This window comes from Pollicipes pollicipes, unplaced genomic scaffold, assembly GCF_011947565.3.
Source record: "Pollicipes pollicipes isolate AB1234 unplaced genomic scaffold, Ppol_2.1 Scaffold_2555;HRSCAF=2994_pilon_pilon_pilon, whole genome shotgun sequence".
Lineage (NCBI taxonomy): Eukaryota > Metazoa > Arthropoda > Thecostraca > Pollicipedomorpha > Pollicipedidae > Pollicipes > Pollicipes pollicipes.
In genome coordinates, this window is record NW_023596136.1 from 13,233,509 (window position 1) to 13,255,432 (window position 21,924).

The following is a 21,924-nucleotide window of genomic DNA, read 5'->3' on the forward strand; positions in this document are numbered from 1 at the left end:
TTAGCTCCTGAATTGTGGGTAGGGTAGGCTTTTTACCTTTGCCAAGTTCCGGGAGATTTGTGATCCTTTTGTGGTTCTGCGCGTTTGCAGTGCGCATTTGTGATATCTAACTGCCACCACCAGCAAGCTTGGCCATGCACTGTTCGTTTTCATGTATATCACATGCATCTATCTAGCATTCAGTTGCTGGACTTAGTGGCCTCGTCGTACGATGCCCAATAAACAGATAATTTCGTTTCAGCTATATTACATTAGGACAAATACTCATCACGGTAAACAAGTCTCACACTTGCCACAGTTTGCGCGGCTGAGATCACATGAACCTGAAGGCTCATTCAAGGTTCATTGCATCACACCTTCAAAGCATGGCATTATCCTGAGCGCTTCCGGAACCGTCATAGCGCTTCAGCTGCATCAGATCTCACATGTGCTGTCTGACGCCTCCATCATACTAAAACGCGTAAAACTCCAACAACGTTGGATGCCTGAATAGCCTTGCTTTCAGTTTTTCATGTCTTGTCAGCATGCTGCGTCGCTCACACCCTGCTGAGGTCACACAGCTAAGCCTCCCGGAACAGCAGTGATCTGATGGCACGGTAATCGGCTGATCCTCGACCTGCCGGCGGCAGCTCCCCACCGCCATCTGTCGGATAAAGCCACAGCTGTACATCCGGCGCACATTCGCGTGGAATCATCGGGCTGAAATAACGCGATAATCTCAGCTAGCAGTTTATACAAAAGAACACTAAGAACACTGATGTATTTTTGGTGATTGCGCGGAAGTGTTGGGAGAGTCTAAGCATACCTCCGGGTTGCTTTGATGCGCATGATTGCTGACATCATTTGTTATGGATATTTTATGGTATACATCACATATCTCTCATGCGAGCGAGGGGTGGCCTCACAAGCGACTTGTGATAACTATGCAAGTACCGTCACAAATCCCAGCTGAGTTTTCCCTGTATTTATGGAGGGTTGCACGATGCCAAAGACTGTAAGTTTGATCATTCACACCGGGTTTTTCAGCAGCGAGGCGCGAGCCCCCGTGTTTTTGACATCGTATGCCTCCGCCGCCCGTCTCGGCCCTCTCACCTGTGTGTGCGTACATGCGCTTCAAAAGCTGGTGCGGGCGCTGATCTGGCCCACCACCCACTTGGCGTACACGGTGAGGTCAGTGTAGATGCCCGGAAGGTTGGGCCTGCCACAGCCAATGCCGGCCGACACGACGCCGGCCACCTGGTACTCCTTCCCCACCTGCACCACCAGCGGACCGCCGCTGTCCGCCTGCCGGGAGGGGTGCACGAGCACCCGTCAGCGGAAGAAGGATGTGTGTCTCAGATGCCACCAGAGGGCCGCCGCTGTTTGGAGGGCCTCTCGACCGCTGGAAGGAAAGCTAAAGACGTCCACTGTTGTACCAGCGGGAGGCTGCTCTCTTCCGGGAAAATGCTAAGTATGTGGCATCATCAGGGCCTAGCAAGCCTGTATGCCTGCCGGTATTAACTATTTGGTAGCTTTGACATGAAGAAGTGTGGGGAATAGTGGGGAACACTACATGCGCCTGGGGGTTCTTCGCCGAGACTTAGCCCACATAGGGACTCCTGCGAGGGGTATGTGCCCTGCGCTTGGATGAAGACCCCGATAGGCCGCCCACTCAAGGCTGGCGTATGCAGCGTGCCCGGGGTAAAACGGGGCGTCGCGAGTATGCAGGAATCAGCGAGAACGAGGGCAGAGAGGAGCCAGCGCCCTAGTCGGTACAGACCGCTTATATGAGCATCAGACACTTGTGCACTTTCATGGCGTATGTGACGTGACGTCATATGAACAACACTTGGCGTATGCTACGTGACGGTCACACATCACCAGATATGCATGTGAACCATTTCTAAGTGAAGAACACCATGTTGAGGACTTGTAATTGTTCCGCCTGTTCTCCAGCATCTCACCTGGCAGCTGTCCTTGCCGCCCTCCTTGTACCCGGCACATATCTTGCCCTCGCTTATTTTGATGCTTTTCTTAGCTTCGGTGAACCAGTCCTGGCAGGTCTGTCTGGAGAGGACGGGCACCTCCGTCCATTGCAGGGTGTCGGGACGAGTTCCACCTGCACAGCAACCATGGCTCAACGATTGTAATATTACATGCTGTGCAGTTCGCAGTGCTAGCAGCATGCACTCACCTAATACTGTCTAAAGGTCTTTTATGAAGAAAATAATATCTGGTCAGTTAATCAGATTTTCACAAGTTGAACCAAATTCCCGAGACCCTACGTGTCCAGATCAAACAACCGCCCTATTTCTAGGTTGGAAATTCGATCAGAAATGATGACCGGAACGGCGTCATTAAGGTTTTTCCGACCAGACTTGAGCCGTGACCTTGATACTTAAGTATGCCCTGAAACGCTGGCTTCTGCAGGTCTGACAGCGAATCTGAGCCCGACAGTCAGGTGGTGTCTGAGCCGCTGTAGCGCGGTCCCCGTGACGGCAGCCGCCTCACCTCTCCTCCACTCGTCCAGATAGCCCCAGCCGGCCATGATGGCACTCCTGCCCGTGAACTTCTCGCCTCCGACTGGCGGCAGGCACACCGGCTGCACGTAGTCACTCCAGGTGAGCTGAAGGGAAGCCAAGAGAACGTCAATATCGGACTTGGTTTGGTGCCACATCTTGAGATGGTCAGCACTCTCTCGATATGTCGGCATAACGTATGATTTGACGATGCAATGCCAAAGGGAAGGGACTGAGCCTGGTGCTGACGACAACGACTGCAGGGTCACAATCACACATGGAATTGATGAGGTCCAGACTCCACGGTGGTCACGGCCATGAACAGCTTAAAAGAAAACGTCACCCAAGAACGGCGACTGTGACTATGCACGCCTCGTGAAACACGCATGCGCCATCTTGTTGCAAAGCTGTTTGTTTGGAATCAAGTCGTGCGTGAGACAAAACAAAGTTAGGTCTTCCAGCGTGCCAGCATGGCGCACCTGCAGCAGCTCCGGCGTCGTCGCCGGCTCCCACCTTTGTGGCCAGCCTCAGCAAGGCGATGTCGTCGTCGAACTTGCCCTCCTGGTAGCCGTCGTGCACGATGCGCTCGGCGATGGCCACGCTGTGTCTGCTCGCCTCGGGCTGGGTCAGGTTGTGACCGCCCACGGTCACCGTGAACTGGCTGGCCGGCCGGTCGCCGAAGCAGTGCGCCGCCGTCAGCACGTACTCGTCGTTGAGCACGGCGCCCATGCAGAAGTGTGAGCCGTGGTGCTGGACTGAGGCCGACCAGGGAAACTGGCCGTGGTACGCCGCCTGGCCGCCCTTGACCCGCGTCTGCCGCCCGGCCACCAGACGGCGGCCGCAGGGCACGTTCGCCACTGCAGGCACAGACACCACCCGTCACTGAAGTGTCGTGGACTCCGTGTTCGCAGTGAGGGCATGGGGCTTTGGTAGTCGGTGACAGGAGGGTTGCCATGTATCGTGCTATAATGGTGCTTTTTTGGCCGCCTAGGTACGGAGATCTTTAAATAGCCGCAACATCATTTCGCCTGATATAATGCTCATGTCCTGCTAAAACGGGACAACTAATGCAGGGCTGGTATGCGAGATGCGGTCCTGCAAGGTAGGATAGGTATGCATAATGCAGTCTTGAATGCTATTCTGGGTACTCGGCGAAGAAAGTGCCATGTCTCGCTATGCGATGTAAAATACATTTGGAAAACAATGTCATGCTATCCATGTTCCCGTCAATATATCAACTGATAAGTTCATGTTGTACCAGGCAGCGTGTTTGAATAGTTTTGGTTGACCATAGGCAAAAATGATGTACGCAACCCGGCTGGTGCCTGTATCCCTTTAACCCCGTATAACCCTGCTTAAACACAGGGTTATATCCATAGCTGTACTTACAGTTCATCGCTCTCGTGCTCTGGCAAAGCACACCAATGGCGGACAAAAGCACCACGAGTCTCGTCATTTTGCACAACACCTCTCTTTACAGGACACCAAACAATCCCGATTCCCTGCACTGCGTAGCTGCACTGACAATGTTTCCATCGTTAGCTTTATTTAAGTACACTCACTCTGCTTCCTCGGTGCGCGGATGACGCCATGCAAGGTCGCTTCCGGACGAATTGGAAGCATTTGCAGGGCTGCACGTCGGCTTCCGGTGCCAGCTCGGCGGCGAAACAAGCCAGCCACTGTGTGGCGTCCCGCGCCGCACGCGTCGACCTGCCGCCCCCTGTGACCTTACACGAGGTCAGACCGGACACGGCAGCGCCTGTTTGCGGAAGCGCAGCGCGCGAGCTAGCAGCTCTGGCGGGCCAGTGAGGACGGTCGGCGCCGGTGAGATGTCCGGACTGTGACGCCGAGGTCTGTACTCAGAGACGGATGTCACCGGCGCATAGTGGTGTGGCCTTGGTCCATGTCGCAGATGCGTGAGAGACGGCCATCGGGGACGTGCTGGACAATATTCTGCGCCGGTAATTTCCATTGCAGTTTCAGCATATCACCGGCGGCTGTGGTCCGGGGCGATATTGTCCACTGCAGCAATGAAGCTGCCATTGATGACATTTCGACAATGCGGAAACAATGTTCCATGGTTGGGAGTACCGCCTCGGCCGTTCCGCTGGTGCGTGTGTTGTCCCCCATTATCTGTTTCCGATGTTTTGATTCCGCATATCAGCTGCCAGCGCGCGACTGACAAGGTCATCACAAGGTCATCACAGAGATGCCAGTTGGCGGGGGCCTAGAAAGATCAACTGAAACGGCTTTACGCCACACATATTTTCCAGCATTTTTGCGCCTGTGCTCTTTTCAGTGAATTTTGCGCTGCACTCAAAAGGGTGCCGATGGTGCAGTGGTTAACGCATATACGCGAGCTTCTGCGCGTCTGAGAAACCTGAGATACGGGGTTCGGGTCCTCGCGGTGTCCGCCCTTCCTGTCAGGGAGAGGGGCAGGCGACGCCATACAACTTCAGCACCTGAGTGCGTCTTCACGCCCCAATGACGACGACGCGTTCGATTCAAAACGTGCAAGTGAAACGAGGAAAATGAGCTGGGTCGATCCGGCGGGTGATGCGGTCTAATCCATTACAGTGGGTCAGCTGTTGATGGGATCAACAAACAGGTTGAGCAAGCGGCTTCGGACCCGATGAATATTTGTGCTTTCATGTGTTTCCAGGTTTTCATCGATTTGAAACAAATATGTAAGCACTATGTTCAAACAAGCCAGTAGATAGTCTGAGATCCAACATTTCGCTACAATATGCCATTTAATCGTTTTCAGGACCATTTGCTGCAAAACAGTCCAGCGGTATGTACAAAACAGTCCGGTGTTTGTAAAATAGGCATGAAGAATCGCTGAATCAATGGTGCATACAACATCCAGCACTGGGGCGCTTGTGAAGTACAGTCCCAACAAGATCATGGCCAGTTGACAGCTGCGAATGAGACTCTGGTATACTGGCTTTGGCTCTTATTTTGAGTGGATTGGATTTGGATGAGATCAGCCTTGGAAGAAGTTGAAAGAATTGGATTTGGATTTGGATCCTACTTAACCGATTGGTATGTATCAGATCAAACACGATTTACCGGGTTCGCACTCTGCTCTCTTCATAGTCTCACTATCAGTAACGCAGCCAGCCAACGAAATCGGATGCTCCCTAGCCACTGGTTGGCCCCTCCACCATAAGTGATCGACCTGACAGGAAACGTCCCGTAACTTACAGGTAGTAGCGATTATAGACTTTCTTAGCTACGGGTGATGATGACTGATGAGTGAACCTAAAGCATTCTACGTTTTTTTTTCGTTTTGCTCAATAGGCTCAAAACTTCGCAGTTCATGAGAGTTCATCGCAACTTGCGGACAGCATGCTCGATTATTGGTCAGCCGCGCTGGACCGCGTGCCGCTGTTGGCCTACGTGCTGCAGCATGGCCGGCGCGCGCTTCACCGTCTCGCCGTTGCATACCGTGCGGTCGCGTAATGCAATCGGTGATCAGTGCGTACAAATGTGCACAGTCCCAATAACGTCTCACTTCAATACGTCAGCGGTTTTGCAAGGTTCAAAACGGCCGTTACCATAAATATATCATGCCACTAAATTGGCAACACCCATGTTCAATTACTAGCAGATGTCTACGATCGGAAGAGGGGCATCAGCTGTAAAATGGTTTCATCTCGCAGGCAAACTGGACAAACTGAGGTAAACCGGGCGAGTTACAGAACACCCAACGCTTGAAAGGCAAATTCCTACAATGCAGGTAGGACTGCGAGGTAATGAACTCGTAGTTTGACATACATTGCACACTACCCGCCATGTGATATTTACGAATCCATTGAAGTTGTACTAGGTTATGAATTATTACATAACATTACACGCACCATTGTGGTGTTTAACTGCAGGCTCACGTTTGTCAACACAAGCAAAAGGAATGACGTCCTACAACGGCACCCCTCACGCTCCTCCAATTAATTTTTTGCTGGTGCATGACACTTGGACGTCTAGAAAATCATTTATGAGGATTATATATATATATATATATATATATATATATATATACAGACTTGGACCCTACTAATAACCCTTTTGCCATCCCAACAAGCTCCTGTTTTCATGTCCAGGATTAGCGGCTCATGGGGCACCACTACATGTTGGGGGACTTGGAAGGGGGAGACTTGAGCCTCCAAAGCCCCCCCCCCCCCTTCCATAGCGCGATAAATTCCGCGCCTCTGCCATTATGGATCAGTAGGTAAGTGCCCAAGTATACTTAGGCACAAGTGTACTTTCTGCTCTATGGAGCAAAGCTCGCATTTGATCATAAACTACACTTGGTGCACGCTGGTATCGTGCTTCTTCTACTTGCTTCTACTTGCTTCTACTTGCTTCTTCTACTTGCTACTTGGTATCGTGTTTCTTCTACTACTTCTTCTTCTGCTTCTTCGTGCATTCAGATTGTAATGCTTCTCAAGAAGGTATTGATATCCTATAAACAAGTAAAAGAGTGTATCGGTCGATGCAAGCCTGCATTGCCAATTTTGCAGCTAAATGCAGACTCCAGGCAGCGGGGCATGAATTTGAGAGGTCAGACTACTGCATGTCAGCTAAGTGCGCTGATGTCTGGCTGCTGCATGTCAGCTAAGTGCGCTGATGTTAGACTGCTGCATGTCAGCTAAGTGCGCTGGTGTCAGACTGCTGCATGTCAGCTAAGTGCGCTGGTGTCAGACTGCTGCATGTCAGCTAAGTGCGCTGGTGTCAGACTGCTGCATGTCAGCTGAGTGCGCTGGTGTTTTCAGCTCCGTGTTTGCCATTGGATGTTCGCTAGTCCTGGCATATCCTCTTGGGAGACGGGGAGGGGCGGCGGACATTTGGTCTCGCTTATCTTGATGCGGCGCAACAGCGTTCACTTGAATGTTTTTGTAGCGATGGTGCTGGGTGGGGGAAAGAAGGGAGATATGCATCAGCTTTTATTCTGAGCTCCCTCTTACTTTAAGCAGCGATGGCAGGACTGAGATTCTTAGATCTGCAGGCACGCATAGCCTTCAGCTTTATATGTAGCGACAAAGAGCACGTCTTTGTTTTTGGTGAATGGCGTCTAAATGACCTTGTTTCCAATGAGGCAACTCGCCCCCCCCCCCCCCCCTGGGGTAAATTGTATCACATGGTGGAGGAAGTTAAGCTTATATTTTCTTTGTCATGGAGTTAGTTACGTCGCAAGCAAGCTACATGCGCTACGACATATATACCAAATGGCCCATCCGTGCTATTTCATGATTCTTCGTCGTGGCAACATGACATAATTGTTTCCCCTAATATCAATCTGTGATTTTTACGATTGCGGCCACCTCAGTTTCAGTCGTTCAGTTAGAAATTTTAGGTCTACAGACATAGTGTAAGCACCATCTCGTTTTCTGGGTGACATTAAGTTTTGATAATCATGTCATTCAATCATTGGCAGCAAGTCAATCAATGACATATATTCGATGCGTTGTATCTCTGACACAACATGCCCCATGTACAGTTGATGCAACATGTACTGCCCAACATCTTAGAAGAAAGTTCGTACCATCCATAAATTTTTGGCAAGCAGACGCCAAATGGCTTGCGGTACATCCGACACATGCACTTGTGCACCACTCATTATGACATTCAGAATGGCCTTGTTATACCGTAAGCCCTCAAACACACATCTACACCGATCGCTATAGTTTTCATTGACATTCAAAAACCTGATCTGTGGCGCTCATCCCAAGTTGTGCGCGCGTTCACGGCCGAAGTAAGACTGAAAGGCAGTGAGTGCTACTGTGCTTCAGCTGAGTGATTCAACCCTGCCATCCATTGCATGATTTGAATAAATCACTCTGATACTATTTGAACATTATACAACTTTTCCGTACTTCCTGATATAATATACAGTCTTGATGATACACTCTCCCGTGCCCTTTCTACCCTTCCATTATTTCTGGTTCTCGTATACATCATTTTGCATGCCCCCGAACAGGGGCGCAACCAGGATTTTCTTAAGCGAGGCGCCAGGAGCTCAGGGAGTATGCAGCACGCCAGGAGCGTAGTTTCGCAAAATGAGTTTGGAGGGGGAGGCTGAACTGTGGGAAAGGACTCAGCCTACCCGCAGAATACGCCAAAAACTGGTTGCTATGGAGATTTCACCCTGGCGAAACGGTGCCTCTGAACGTTGTTGCTGCGGGGGTGGGGGCGGGGGATGGGATACTAGGAAATTGGAAAATGTTTTTGTCTGTTCTTTGGTTTTTCACTCCTTATGGTTTTGCATGTTTCCTGACCACGTCTGTTATCGTATTGATTTAAAACCAATGCCTGCAGTTGGGTCTCAAAGCACGGCAGCAGATAAGGAGGGGGGGGGGGGGGGGGGCAGGGGCTCCTCCACTCTGTTCTGTACTTGACAATACATGCAGTGTGCATGAAAATATTTGATGATAATGTAACAAAAGGTAATAGATATAGAACTACGGTAATACAAAATGATAACGATGGAATCAAAATGGTACCTGAAACAAATACATCAGTGAAGAAATAATATAAATAAAGAGATACTCATCGCGTCAGCCCTCCACTATATTTCCAGAATGGATCCACGGGCACTGGTGCGCTATTATCATATTCTTTCACATAGCTCGGTTTTCCAATTTTCACTGGTGGATATTAATTACGATTGACCAGTAAGTGGTGGGTTCGGCTACTGCATTGGGTCTTGTGAGACCAGCTGCCGTGCCGCATCTCGTGGGATCGGTGACTACGCTGGCTCCAGTGAGGTCAGGTAATGAGCTGGCTTAGAGTCAGCAGAAGGTGAATGAGTCGATGCACTGGTATGGCCAGGTGTTGCCCAAGGCCATGCGGCTTGTTCAAGGCTTAGGGGATATTTCGCCACGGTCCTGATTTATGTTTCCAGAACACCTGCAGCGAGTACATAGCTCATGTCACACAGGTTACATGTGGCGTGCACCGTAGGCGCACGTGCGTCTACGGTGCACGCCACAGTGCTTTACCATGGTTTCAATTGATCCGGTGCGATATGTTGCCGGATCGTCCTTGAAAATGTATTTGCAGCTTTGATTTGCTTTTAAGCCACATAATCGCCAAAGCTTTGCGTCCAAGTCTTTACCACATTCGTTAAGACTGGTCGTGGCCTGAGTTGTCATTTTTCCAGATTAATTGGGTATATCTTTGAGCCGAAAGAACTTGCTCAACAAACTGCAATCATGTCGCAATAAGCAATCAAACAGAAGCACCCATGGATCGATTCCGTTCATCGTCCAAAAAATGTTGAACTGCCCGAGACACATGGGATGCTATCTACCGAGCAAAGCAGGAAAACCAAGAGCCGCCGGGAATGGGTGTGGATGAAAATGCTGCCCACCATCTGTGCCGTTGCTTGTGTGTTTTCCAAAAGGCGCTGATGCCATGCATTTGAAGAAAGGCATGTGTCCGAGTGAGCTACTCTTTTTAAAGTTCTTGCACACCGAAAAAGGGCTTAGTTTGCTACAGTGCAAAGTCGTTTGAGAAAGCATGGCCTACTTACCTGTACATGAAAAAGATCATATCGTTATCACTGGCGTGTCATATCTAGGCCTATCGCATTTCGCGTTCCAGTAACCTCGTTCGAGCAATGCATGACAGTCATTTTGTCCCAAGAAAATTACAGATTTAACGACATTTAAATGGCTCAAAATGGCCGGGGCGGGAGGGGGGGGGGGGGGGGGGGCGGAGCGAAGAAAGCAGTGGGCCGTCATGTTGAGGCAGTCTGGGTTGAAATGACCGTGAGAAGATTACGATCTTTACATATTTGTATCATGGTAGCGGGTCATGTATGATAAAAGGAGGTTGAAGTGCCATGAGACTGTAAATGTTACAGGTGCGAGATATCGAGGGTGGCTGAAACGGCTAGATGCTACAAGATTGCTTGGTCCATGAAATTTTGTTCTTTATTGGGCCATATATATTTAATGCTGCCAGATAAGAAATGTTTGTGTCCAGTGTGCTTGGCCAAGAAGGGCATTGTGCATCGCATTAAGCCAAACCCATTGGTACAGGCGGCCTGGCATGGTTTAACGATAACACCTAAGACGCAAGCAAATAAAGCATGCACTTCGGCTGATGCACACCTGCGTTTCACCACAGAGAACCGCCAAAAAAAAAAAAAACAACAAACAACCGATGTGAAATGGAATCGTGTTGATACAAAACAAATTCGTAGCCATTTTGAGGCCATGCATCTCGAGAGACCCAGGGTAAGGACTGAAATTACTGGGTCGATGAAATCACAATAGCCGCCAGAAAGCTTAACCTCAGTCGACAATAATTCATGTTAAGGGGTAAAACACGTTTAGATCCACATCCAAATGGTTAGCTTTACCGCATTTCCGTGGATTTCTAAAAAGACATCAAGTGTGTCTCATTTGGTGTAGGTCTAATCAGGTGTTCGGTGTAACGAACATCCCTCTTCTCTGCAGATTCTTTAAGACATTGTAAGCGGTCATTCGGGCCAATCCAGTATCTTCGAAGCAGCGATTAACCACAGGTTTGGAAACGCCGGAGTTGTCTTGCACATATGTAGCGATGATATCGTGAACCACGTGTCCGTTAAGGGACCCCCCCCCCTCCTTAGAGCAAAGAGAGCGTAGAGATGACAGAGACTTGCCCCGCATACCGCTACCATAGGACCTAATAGGGCCTGGCTGACAGCACATGTCCATAATTCATTCATCGTCGCGTGTGACAAGAATCGTGCTCCCACAATGCATCCAGCCTTCACTACAGTCAGTCAAAATTGGCTTTTGACGAACACAAGACCTTGGTTTCTTATTTCCACTAGTTCCGTCACCAACATCAGACCATGGTTTGTGGCTCCCGCTTGTTCAGTCACAAAGACCAAGCACGGGTTCGTGGTTACCATTGGTTCCTCAAAAACGACAGACCCATTTTTATGGTTGTCGGTGGCTCGCTCAGAAAAGAACGGTTGCTATTTCCTTCTCATCAGTGGTTCCTTCGTAAGCGGTGGATCGGGTTTCCATTTTGTAGTTATCTAATGATATGCACTGTGTGGATACCCACTGGCTCCTGGCAATAACTCCGGCTAAGATTTGGTTCTCGCTGGTTCCTTTGACATCATACTGGACCTTGGCTATTGCTGGATCGTCAGCAGAATTCCCGCCAGGACTGGGATTCTAGCCTGATTTCTGAATATATCCCAAGCTGAATCTGAATCCTTGCTGGACATCTCGGCTAAATTCCAGGGTGGATCTTGGCTCTTGCTGTAGTACTGTTAATACCCCAGACAGGATATAGGTCCTTGTTGTATCTCTTCGCTTGGGTTCAAGCTGGATCCTAGTTCCTGCTGATTCTTCCAGCACAATTCAGTAGTAAATCTTGGTTCTTGATAAACACCCCTTTTGATTTCAATGCAGTGCGAGTCGATGTAAACGCCAGAACTCTCCCGGGTACGTGAAATACGTCATGGACATTCAAAACGTATACGCTGTAAGCCCGCCAAATATTCCACATTCATCCCCATTGTCTATGCCGTCGAAATTCACTGTTAGATATATTTACCTCTGAATCAAGTACGCCTGCATTTTGTTACGCGACCACAAAGACAACACAGCTGAAATGTGGATGATGTAAGTACCAAGGACAAAAACATTTCATGTCTTTGAGCCACTCCCACCGGTTAACTTGTCAGCGATGGCTGTATAGCTGAACGGTCAGCTGACCCAGCCTGTTTTGTGCTCCTGTTCCTCGCCACTCATGAGGAGTCTGATTTGAAGCATGAGAGGAGCTTTAAACATCAAGTACCAAGCTGTAAGACGTCATGAATCCTGATATCAGGCGAAACCTTTACTCATCTACGCCTTTTATTTGGTGTAATGCGTGCGCACATCATTCACAGGACGAAACAATGGTCACACAACTCGTCAGCTACGCCACTCTGTGCGTTGACCTCACATAAATCGCAACCGGTCTGACGTAAAGCCCGGTCATCCGCACTCGTCAACAGCAACAATTTATTTCAAACACCATCAAATAGACATGGGGCATCGCGGATGGACACAATAGTAGGCACTAAACTGGACATTCGCTCCCTTTAAATTAATGCATCATGTAACAGAGACCTGAGCGGTACCATGGCACACACTTGCCGTCGCCCCCGGTACGGTACCATGGCACACACTTGCCGTCGCCCCCGGTACGGTACCATGGCACACACTTGCCGTCGTTCCCGGTTCGGCACGATGGCACACACTTGCCGTCGTGCTCGGTGCGTGGCGTACGGACGGGATCAGACAGGTGTTTATCTTCGTGCAGGGCCGTCACGGTGAGATGCGAACGCTCTGTCTTAGCTGCGGAGGCACTTCAGTCTCTTGCAATATTCTCCCGAACTCTCCCCACATGCCTAACTGAATGATGGTCTCCTCACGAGCTTAGGTCCAGCGCTGCAGCATCCACATCTTACTTAACACAAATGTAATTACCTAGGAACCAAGCCATGTAATTAACTCATGAGCTAATTCATGCAATTTATTCGAGGTAGCTGTCAACGAGCAATCATCATGGACGGGAATTAACTCCTTTGACTGTAACTCGTCCTCATGTTGCATGAAATTTAGGTAGACATGGATGCCAGCGACAACTGAATAACCTGTGCATGCCCGCGGTGAGGCAGCTAGCCCACGTGTATCGCCGCACGCCAACGTAGCCCCTGCTGCCACTGCAGTCGACAGTCCGGAGAACACCGGAGAGGTGCGGCATGCTCATCCCCAGCTGAGCGGCCGAAGGCCGCACCGACACATGGGAGCGTACCGGGAGCTCTGGATGACAAGCAAAGCCCGGTCACATGACGGTTATGGACACGGGCGTGAGATCTTGACGAGCGACCGTCGAAGGTCGCGTTTTCAGTCGCGGTGAACTAGCCAGGTGTCATAGAATTGCCCATTTTTAAAGCAACAAACACGACGGAGCGGGCGCCGGCGCCTCCACACTCGCCGTCACGACGCCGGGCAGTGCTGCCGCTCTGACAGCAGACCGCCCGGCCGCTGGCCGGAGCGTCTTCGGTTAGCTGCCGCTGGCGTTCTCGACGATCCAGTCGAGGTACTCGTGCACGTCGGTGTAGATGCCGGGCAGGTTGGGGCGAGCGCAGCCGATGCCGGCCGATACGACGCCGATCAGTGTGTAGTGACCGTTCCGCCGGGACACGAGGGGACCGCCGCTGTCGCCCTGCAACCGGAGGCGTCACAAGTCAGCACAGCTCCGCCTGCCTGGGGTTCGTGCGGCGCCAACATAGCACGGGACACTGCACCTATGCGGTGTTCGTGATGGTGCCGGCTACATCCGGCGCAGACCTGTTAATGCAGCGCTCTCCGCCGTATTAATCTCAGGTGAATGCATTTGACCGCGCACACAGCCCAGAGAGCCGTTGCAGTAATGGAACCGCACCGGAACCATACCGGGACGGCGGCAGAACCGCGAAGGGATCGCACTGGAGCCACGACAGTGCTGCGTTTCTCCTCTGACCTGGCCGGGACACATGTCGCACTCTGGCCTGACGGAGCCACGTGCAGCCCTCTGACCTGACAGAGCTGCGTGCCTCCTCTGACCTGACAGAGACATATTTTGCACTCTGGCCTGACAGAGACACATGACGCATTCTGGCCTGACAGGGCCACGCGCAGCCCGCTGATCTGACACCACCCTCTGACCTGACAGCTGTCCTTGTCGTTCTCTGACCTGACAGCCGTCCTTGCCGCCGCTCTTGTAGCCGGCGCACAGCTGGCCGCGTCTGACGGTCACGCCTCTTTCGGCCTCGCTGAACCAGCTGGAGCACGTGGTGGCCGTCACCACGGGCACGTGAACCCGCTGCAGCACCTTCGCTTGCTGCCCACCTGCGTCGGCACGTGGGAATGCTGCGTTACCGGCGGAGCACGTGGCGTCGGTACGCAGCGCATGTCCACACACGGCCTTCTTGTGCCAAAGCCATGGCGGCACGCTTACGCATGGAATGGCGCTTTTGACCAATGCATTGTTCCAAATACCCCTTACGGCAGCATTGTCAGCACCTTATGTCCAAAGGATTTAATGTACCGACATTGCCACAGTGCTGACTTGCTAAACGTCCGGGTTACAGGTGAACTTTTAACAGCAAACACCGGCGTATGAGGCGTATCCGCCGCTTCCGTTTGCCGCTCCGAGTTATACTTGTAAAAGATGGCGTATGCCGCTTGATGTCGTAAGCTAGGAGCCAGTATGCCACACTGTGCCAACGCTTGACAAAGGCCACACCAAGCGATATTTGGGGATTGTTGTCGATAGTGACCTTTGGAGTACTCGTCGAGCCATCCCCAGCCGGCCACGGTGGCTGGGTCGCCCTGCACGGGAGGCGAGCCGACGCTGGGCAGGCACACCGGCTGCTTGTACTGGTCCCAGGTGATCTGGAACGGACGCGGGAGTCAGCTGAGCTGAAGGTAGGCTGCAGCGAAGCAACCACAGTGGACCGTGACTGTCGCAGCAGCGCAGAGGCGTTTCACTTGAACTAATAGGTACTTGTGTTCAAAACGGGGTTAGTAGAAAAAATTGAGCGCTTAACGATTGCTCACTCTAATTTTATTCCCCAATGCTCGTGTTACGTTCCTGAATGGTCATTACGTCGAGCGCAGTCCAGTTCTAAGACCCACGAGTAAGGACCAATTGTAGAAATGCGCCGGCACTGAACACGCTAAGCCACCGTCGCCATCGGCGACAAGGAAAGGCCTGATCGCACACCACTTCATCTGCGAGCCGGAGCTGGCAGCGGCGCCGGAGCGCGCCGTTGCCACTAACGCGAGCGGCGAGGCGGCGGCCGCCTGGCGCAGCTCACCTTGTCACTCAGCCGGAGCAGCGCGATGTCTTTCTGGAAGCTGGGGTAGCGATATTGGCCGTGGCGGATCACTTTGGCCACCCGGTGCCTCTCCTGGGAGTGCTCGGCCCGGGTCAGGTCGTGCTCACCCACCACCACCGAGAGATCCAGCCGGGCACGACTGCGGACACGGCGCGAGGTCAGCGCCGGCTCGGCTCCGCGGACACGGCACGAGGTCAGCGCTGGCTCGGCTCCGCGGACAGGGCGCGAAGTCAGCGCTGGCTCGGCTCCGCGGACAGCTCGGCTCCGCGGACACGGCGCGAGGTCAGCGCCGGCTCGGCTCCGCGGACATCTCGGCTCCGCGGACACGGCGCGAGGTCAGCGCCGGCTCGGCTCCGCGGACATCTCGACTCCGCGGACACGGCGCGAGGTCAGCGCCGGCTCGGCTCCGCGGACATCTCGGCTCCGCGGACACGGCGCGAGGTCAGCGCCGGCTCGGCTCCGCGGACATGACCGGCGAGGCCGGTCAGGTGACGTGCGTCGTCGACCGCGCCAGCCGCCAGGAGGGCTGATGTGACGGCTGAGCCCAGCGCCATTTCCGGCTCCAGGTGTCAGCTGTGTGGTGATTGCCGGGAGGTGCACTATCGTCACATGTTCTTGATCGTCACACTGATTTGGGTACAGTGGTGTGGCCTCCGCACGCACTAGCTGGCGGCGGGACCCAGCTGTGCTACCGTCGTAGCTCGATTATCATCGGGCACAACAGCGCAGCCTGACGTTTAAATGACATCCTATTTATAATGACTTGAAGCGGCTGTGGCAGTGCGGGCAACGTTGGGCAACGGGCAACCATTCAAAGCGTGCCCGACCGATAAACAACAGCTGTGGGAGCTAAACAATTGCACCTTGACAGAATCCTATCATCAATGTGATATACGCGCTTAAGACGACGGGGTAAACTTCCTCACCCCTGCAGGCAGTGACTGGCGGTGATGATGTACTGGCGGTTGATGATGGTGCCCCCACAAAAGTGTTTCCTGTTGTACTGCACTGAGGCGGCCCACGGGTACTCGCCGTGGTAGGCCGCCTTGCCTCCGACGATCTTCAGGCGGGCGGCCAGGATCTGCTGCTCGCCGCAGGGCACGTCCGCTACTGTAACAACGGCATCGGCAGGGTCTACCACGGGCCACGTCAGCCACTGAAACAACAGTGCCAACAAGGTCTACAACAGGGCACGTCCGCCACTGTAGCAACAGTGAGGACAGGGTCTACCACAGGCCAGGTCCGCCACTGAAACATCAGCGACGGCAGGGTCTGCCACAGGGCACATCCGCCACTGTAACAACGACATTGGGGGTCTCTTACCATGGCACGCTTTGAGGCAGCAACGTTGGGGGAGTGGGTGAGGGGCGAGGGTTAGGGGGGTGTCTGTCCACGGGGCAAGCTCGCCAGAAGAACAGCGGCGCCAGAACGTATCATCCATTCGATGAGTGGCATGGAAATCACAAATTCAGCAGACGAACAGCGAGCGCGGTTTGTCATCAACCGGAGCATCCACTTAAGGAAGCTGATGGCACTTCCTCGCCTTTCGAGACAACGTGTGCCGCGTACGGCCAGAGCTGGACTTGGTGCTTTGATACGGACAAGTATGTTATCAATACCAAAAACACTATGTGACGTGCTACTACAGAAACAGCGGTACAGTTCAGCACGTTTAAATGCTGTTATCACGTTGATCCAGGAAAGAAATTACACGTGGCAGTGCAGGCTGATATGATTCTCTCCATTTTTCGTGAAAAGGAAATTATTTAACCCATCTTTACTTGAAATAATCTTTGTTTTGTGTCATTCTGGCGGTAGGATCATTTTTTCCGCCAGGAAACGACACTCCGTAGCCTTTGTCCGCCACCGACAAGGCAATGAATGACAGGCATTGGCTGTCGCTGCTAAACCGAACATCAGCTTCATGATCAAACTGGCCGTCAGTTTGCAGGTGTGCCGAATGTCACCCAAGCTTCAGGTTAACTCACAGTTCATGGCGTCCGAGACTAACACCAATGCCGTCATCAGCAGAGCAACTGCGTTCCACGTCTGCGGCACCATCTCTGAACCGTGCACCTCACACGGAAAGCACGCACACACTTCTGCCGTACATCTTCGTCCCCGCTCTTAAATACGGCGTCCGATCCTGCACAAGGGCCTGCCCCTCCCCGCAAGGTCAACAACACGTCACGTGACCCGGCCGTCTTACCGCGCGGCCGCATCACGTGGTCTACGTGTCGGCAGCGGCCGCTTGGACTACGGTGGGGCGGCGCGATCCCCTGTTAAACGCTGTCGCATAGTACGCACAGTCCGCGACCTCGTCCATGCCCGCCGGTGCCGCCGCACCGCCGCTCCAGTCCGTGGACTTCCTTTGTCTCAGCATCCGCATGCCTCTCGTTTCCGATCCCGTGTGTTTGGTGTACAGGTAAAGTGCGTTTCTATATGCGACATGCGTATGGCAACGTCACGGTGCGTTGTATGCTTCCGCTAAAAACATTCGGGCTGTTTCTGGGTGAGTACGTTCTCATGACACAAATAGAGCTTTGAAATGCGCTGAATCACGGCTGAATTCGCAGATAGTGCCTTTGATGCGCCATGAACGCATGGTGAGAGGCCATATTTCGCACGAACTGCTTCACAGCTGGGGGTGCCGGTAGTATAGTGGACTAACGCGTCTGCGTTAACCACTGCGCGTATGGGAAACCAGGGATACGGGGTTCGATTCCCCTTGCGTTAACCACTGCGCGTCTGGGAAACCAGAGGTACGGGGTTCGATTCCCCTGCAATACAAACCACGGTTAACGAAGGCGCCGGTTCGGAGTTCAATCAGCGTTTTGATTCAGTCACCTGACCTTAAACAGAATGACACAAAGGCAGACATTTTTTTAAGCTGCCGATGTTTTCGATATGTTCCGAAGTTGGTATGCTCTATGTTTTAAGCTCGGGTTTGTCTGTTGGTGCTCACTTTTTAGATGTCTTCTCGAACTTGAGTGACACCTGTCTCAATCAACCCGTCAGGCTCATGAACTCATGTGTTCAGGGACTTATGGACTCGGTAACTCAGGGACTCGTGGATTCAAGGACTCAGTGCCGCAGGTGCGATGAGCTCTCAGTTTACCAAGAGTCTGAGCCGCCGTAGTCAAGGCACAGAGTTCATATTCAGATCCGTGAAAACTGACGGAGAGGGAGAGCCATCAGCTTCACTGAAGGACTTGCAGAAGAGTGCCCGACGCTGTTTTGTAGATCAGTCATCGGGTGGACTGGCCAGCTGGGGGTTGGCGAATACATCATGGTCAGAGGCTTGTCCAGTGTTAGCGGACAGCAATGACAACCTTTTGTCGTATGGCTGCCACCAAAATGAGGTGCCGTGCGGGAGGAGCTAACTTTATTGGTGACTGTGACGGCATGATGAGATCATAAATGCGGAGTTCCGACATCCCCCAACCCCCGTCGAACTTGGGCTCAGTTTCCCCCTCTACCCCCAATTAATGACGCTTTGCAGCTATCCCAGCTCTTTGGACTAGCACTAAACACACGTATATAGCCTACGTTTGCATCAAGCAAAGAGGCGTTAGCCTTCACGGTGTTGTCAAGGACTAAAAAATAGTTTAAGGTTCATTCTGCCTATGTGTTTACAAAATGCTTCAGAAACGGTGTCAGCAGAAACCGAATAATAATCTAGAGTACTGTCCCGGCCAGCGTTGGTGGCACTGTACGCGCGACATTTCAGCCGGTTACATCTTCAGCCGCCATAACGACTCATTGCTACTGAGAAAGATCTGGGGGGGGGGGGGGGGGGGCGTCGTTACGTGCCAAGCCTCCTGATGTCACTCCTATGGCCAACTAATACCGGAAAACGGTCGGAAAAGAAACCAGTCAAAACGTTTCGGCGATAACATCACTCATTTCATGGGCATTTTGTCTGTTGTTCTGGAGCAATGTAGACTGGCTCCTGTGTCCACTGCTCCGGGCCGCCTGTACAGAGGTCAACCGACTCGCCGTGCCACTCATGGATGCTTGCTCTGGCCAGCATCCGCGGGGAACAAACAAACAATGCGAAATATATTTTTCGCGAAGTGCGGCAGTTAAGGATACGTACACAACGCAGGTCAGTACCATAGGAACCTTCGTACTCACAGTTTCTGGAATTCGAAAATTTTCTGAAGTGCTGTCTGGAAACTGGATGCACGGGAGCAAAAATAGTTGGGTTTTTGTAACGCTGTTATTGAAAAAAGATTCTGAAGGTTGAGCGAGTTGTTGTTAGGGCACATGAGAACACATTACTTTCTGAAAGATAGGATCAACAGCTTGTGTAATAAAGGGAATCGGTAAAAGAGGCATCGATGTTAGTGTCTTCAGGAGAGCCTGTAATGCTTATAACTTACCTGGTTACGATTCCTCACCACCTACTATCCGACCAAACTGCCGTCGCATAGGCGAGTGACAGCCAAGCTTAGCGGGCAGAAATAGTAAATGTGATTTGTTGATGTCACGAAAGCCCGCAATATACATCACTTACCCACGATCATTTTCTTTCTTGTCATACGATTCCAGTAAGGGAATGCAGCTACGGGAGTAGTGACCGGGGTTATTGGTCGTTGGTAGTTGCTAATTGACGTAAAAAAAACTTGAAGTTTTTGAGCAGTCCTGATTGTTTGGACACTGTCTGACAGAGATATGGTCCATCTTTGGACTTTGGACTGGATTTTGAACAAGAACTTCCGGAAAACGGCACTTCTGGTTAGTACCGGACAGAATGCAACGGCCTGTGTTTCTGCAGCGTACGGCAATGACACTGACAGTTTATATTAAACCATAACCTTCCGTCGACCTCGTCGAACGTTCAGCGATAAACCTTAAGCCGCGCCTGCGGCAACACTCATTTGCGTTGTAAACGCGGCTAGCACCACTTTGCCGTGAGCGCGGCTGCAGATAACGGACCCAGGACCCATCTTCAGCGCCCCGTCCGGATGAACGCCTCTGATTCACACTCGGCAAAACACGCTGGCCTGCCGACAAACGCCGCGTCATGACTGACCTTGGTTGGCCGGCAGCAGTGGCAGGGTCGCGGCGGCATCACGGCATTTCCTGCCGCCGGCACCCCGCCCGCACGCTGTCCCACTGACCCCGATCCGACAAACCACTGCCGCCGACACCTGGCCGCGCAGGTGCGAAATCAGCGCAAAGCCGGGCGCGCCGTACCCAGAACGCCGCAAGATGCCTGTTGCGCAAACGATACCGGAAGAATGAACGCGTGGGAAGTAAGGAAGCGATTCGATTCGTCGGAAGAGCTGTAAGGTGTGTCACACATTGGTTGGCGTTCTGGGAATATGTCGAAACGGCATGTTTTTATCCCGAAGACAAGCCGTATAAAAGATGACCTTGCTGTTGATCTAGGCATTGTGTTTTAAGCAATTGCACCAGATCACCAGAAAAGAGGCACAAATAAATCTAGTAAAAGGAAATGCACTGAAAAATAAAATGGCAATAAGAAAAAGGAAATGTTATGCAACAGGTAACGGGGTACATTAAGCCAGCCAGGGGGAGCATAGGGGATGCAACATCGCTAAGAGTCAATACAAAAGATGTCCAAAGAAAAGTTGTCGAGATGGGAAGAAGTTTATTACAAGCAATGTCAAAGTGGGCGAAGTGCAAAACAGTATAGAAGCCGTGGACGTCTTCGATAGCAACAGAATAATGTTCACGTATATGACGGGTTTGTCGGGCCTTCCCTCAGAGGCCTGCCACGAGTTGCATTTGTCTTACCCCACTGACCGACTGCTCCAAGGTTTCGGATAGTTCACCATGTAGAACAGGTTGCGAGCAGCAGATGGGTTCTTGCGACGTGGGTGAACGAGGTGGCGTTAGGTATTTTAGCAGTCCTGTAGATTGTACCAAAACCTGAGAGAATGATATCAGTCGCCTGTGAGAACCCACTGCAAACCAGTTTTATCAATCGACTGAAACATGGGAGTTGTATAAGGTGTCAGTTAAAGTGGTTGCAATGAGGCGTTCGTGAACAGCTTCACACATGCCATTGCTCCAAAATTGGTTCGAATTTGCCTGGCAAAGTTCGCTTATTTCAATCTTCGAAATCGATTTATCTCGAGTGGTTTTCGCTTCAGGTGACTTTGCCAAAGTATTACAGAATCCTTTACTTTTTCGATGCGTATTGGTCAAAGTGACTAAGTTATATGTATGTGCAACTTTTATCGTCAGTTTTCGCTTTAAATCATAGTGTGGCTCACTCGATGTGTAGACTCAAAAGGCACCAAAATAGCCACTTTCAGATCAATTTCAAGCCCCTATATGGGTCAGATAATAATGACGTTTCCAAGCATTTGTAGACAGCACATTCACCTAGGCCGTGTACATGGTTTAACGTCTTCACCTTTGTCTGGTTACCGAAGTCTGACAACAGTTGCTGAGAACGGTCCTAAAAACAGGTCTGCCATTACAGTTGTGTTGTGTTGTGTGTTGGTGTTGTGTGTTGGCATCGCTGAAGCCCTAGGTTGCCAACAAGATGACCCGGTTTGAACCGGT

General features: G+C 51.6%; 2 protein-coding genes across 2 annotated transcripts; both read right to left on the reverse strand.

Annotated features, from left to right (window-relative positions):
* Nucleotides 1–510: 510 nt before the first annotated feature.
* LOC119098270 (trypsin-1) lies at nucleotides 511–3,227 on the reverse strand. Its single transcript, XM_037221195.1, has 6 exons — nucleotides 3,205–3,227; nucleotides 3,012–3,159; nucleotides 2,491–2,605; nucleotides 1,944–2,098; nucleotides 1,093–1,284; nucleotides 511–643 (listed from the first exon to the last, which is right to left on the reverse strand). The coding sequence occupies exons 1-5, from the start codon at nucleotides 3,225–3,227 to the stop codon at nucleotides 1,114–1,116; spliced, it is 612 nt and encodes a 203-aa protein (XP_037077090.1). The 3' UTR covers nucleotides 511–643; nucleotides 1,093–1,113.
* Nucleotides 3,228–13,140: 9,913 nt separating this feature from the next.
* LOC119111030 (trypsin-1) lies at nucleotides 13,141–17,467 on the reverse strand. The gene is made up of 6 exons (XM_037234858.1): nucleotides 17,370–17,467; nucleotides 16,308–16,491; nucleotides 15,361–15,520; nucleotides 14,821–14,935; nucleotides 14,235–14,389; nucleotides 13,141–13,724 (listed from the first exon to the last, which is right to left on the reverse strand). The coding sequence occupies exons 1-6, from the start codon at nucleotides 17,440–17,442 to the stop codon at nucleotides 13,563–13,565; spliced, it is 849 nt and encodes a 282-aa protein (XP_037090753.1). The 5' UTR covers nucleotides 17,443–17,467; the 3' UTR covers nucleotides 13,141–13,562.
* Between the last annotated feature and the right edge of the window lie 4,457 nt (nucleotides 17,468–21,924).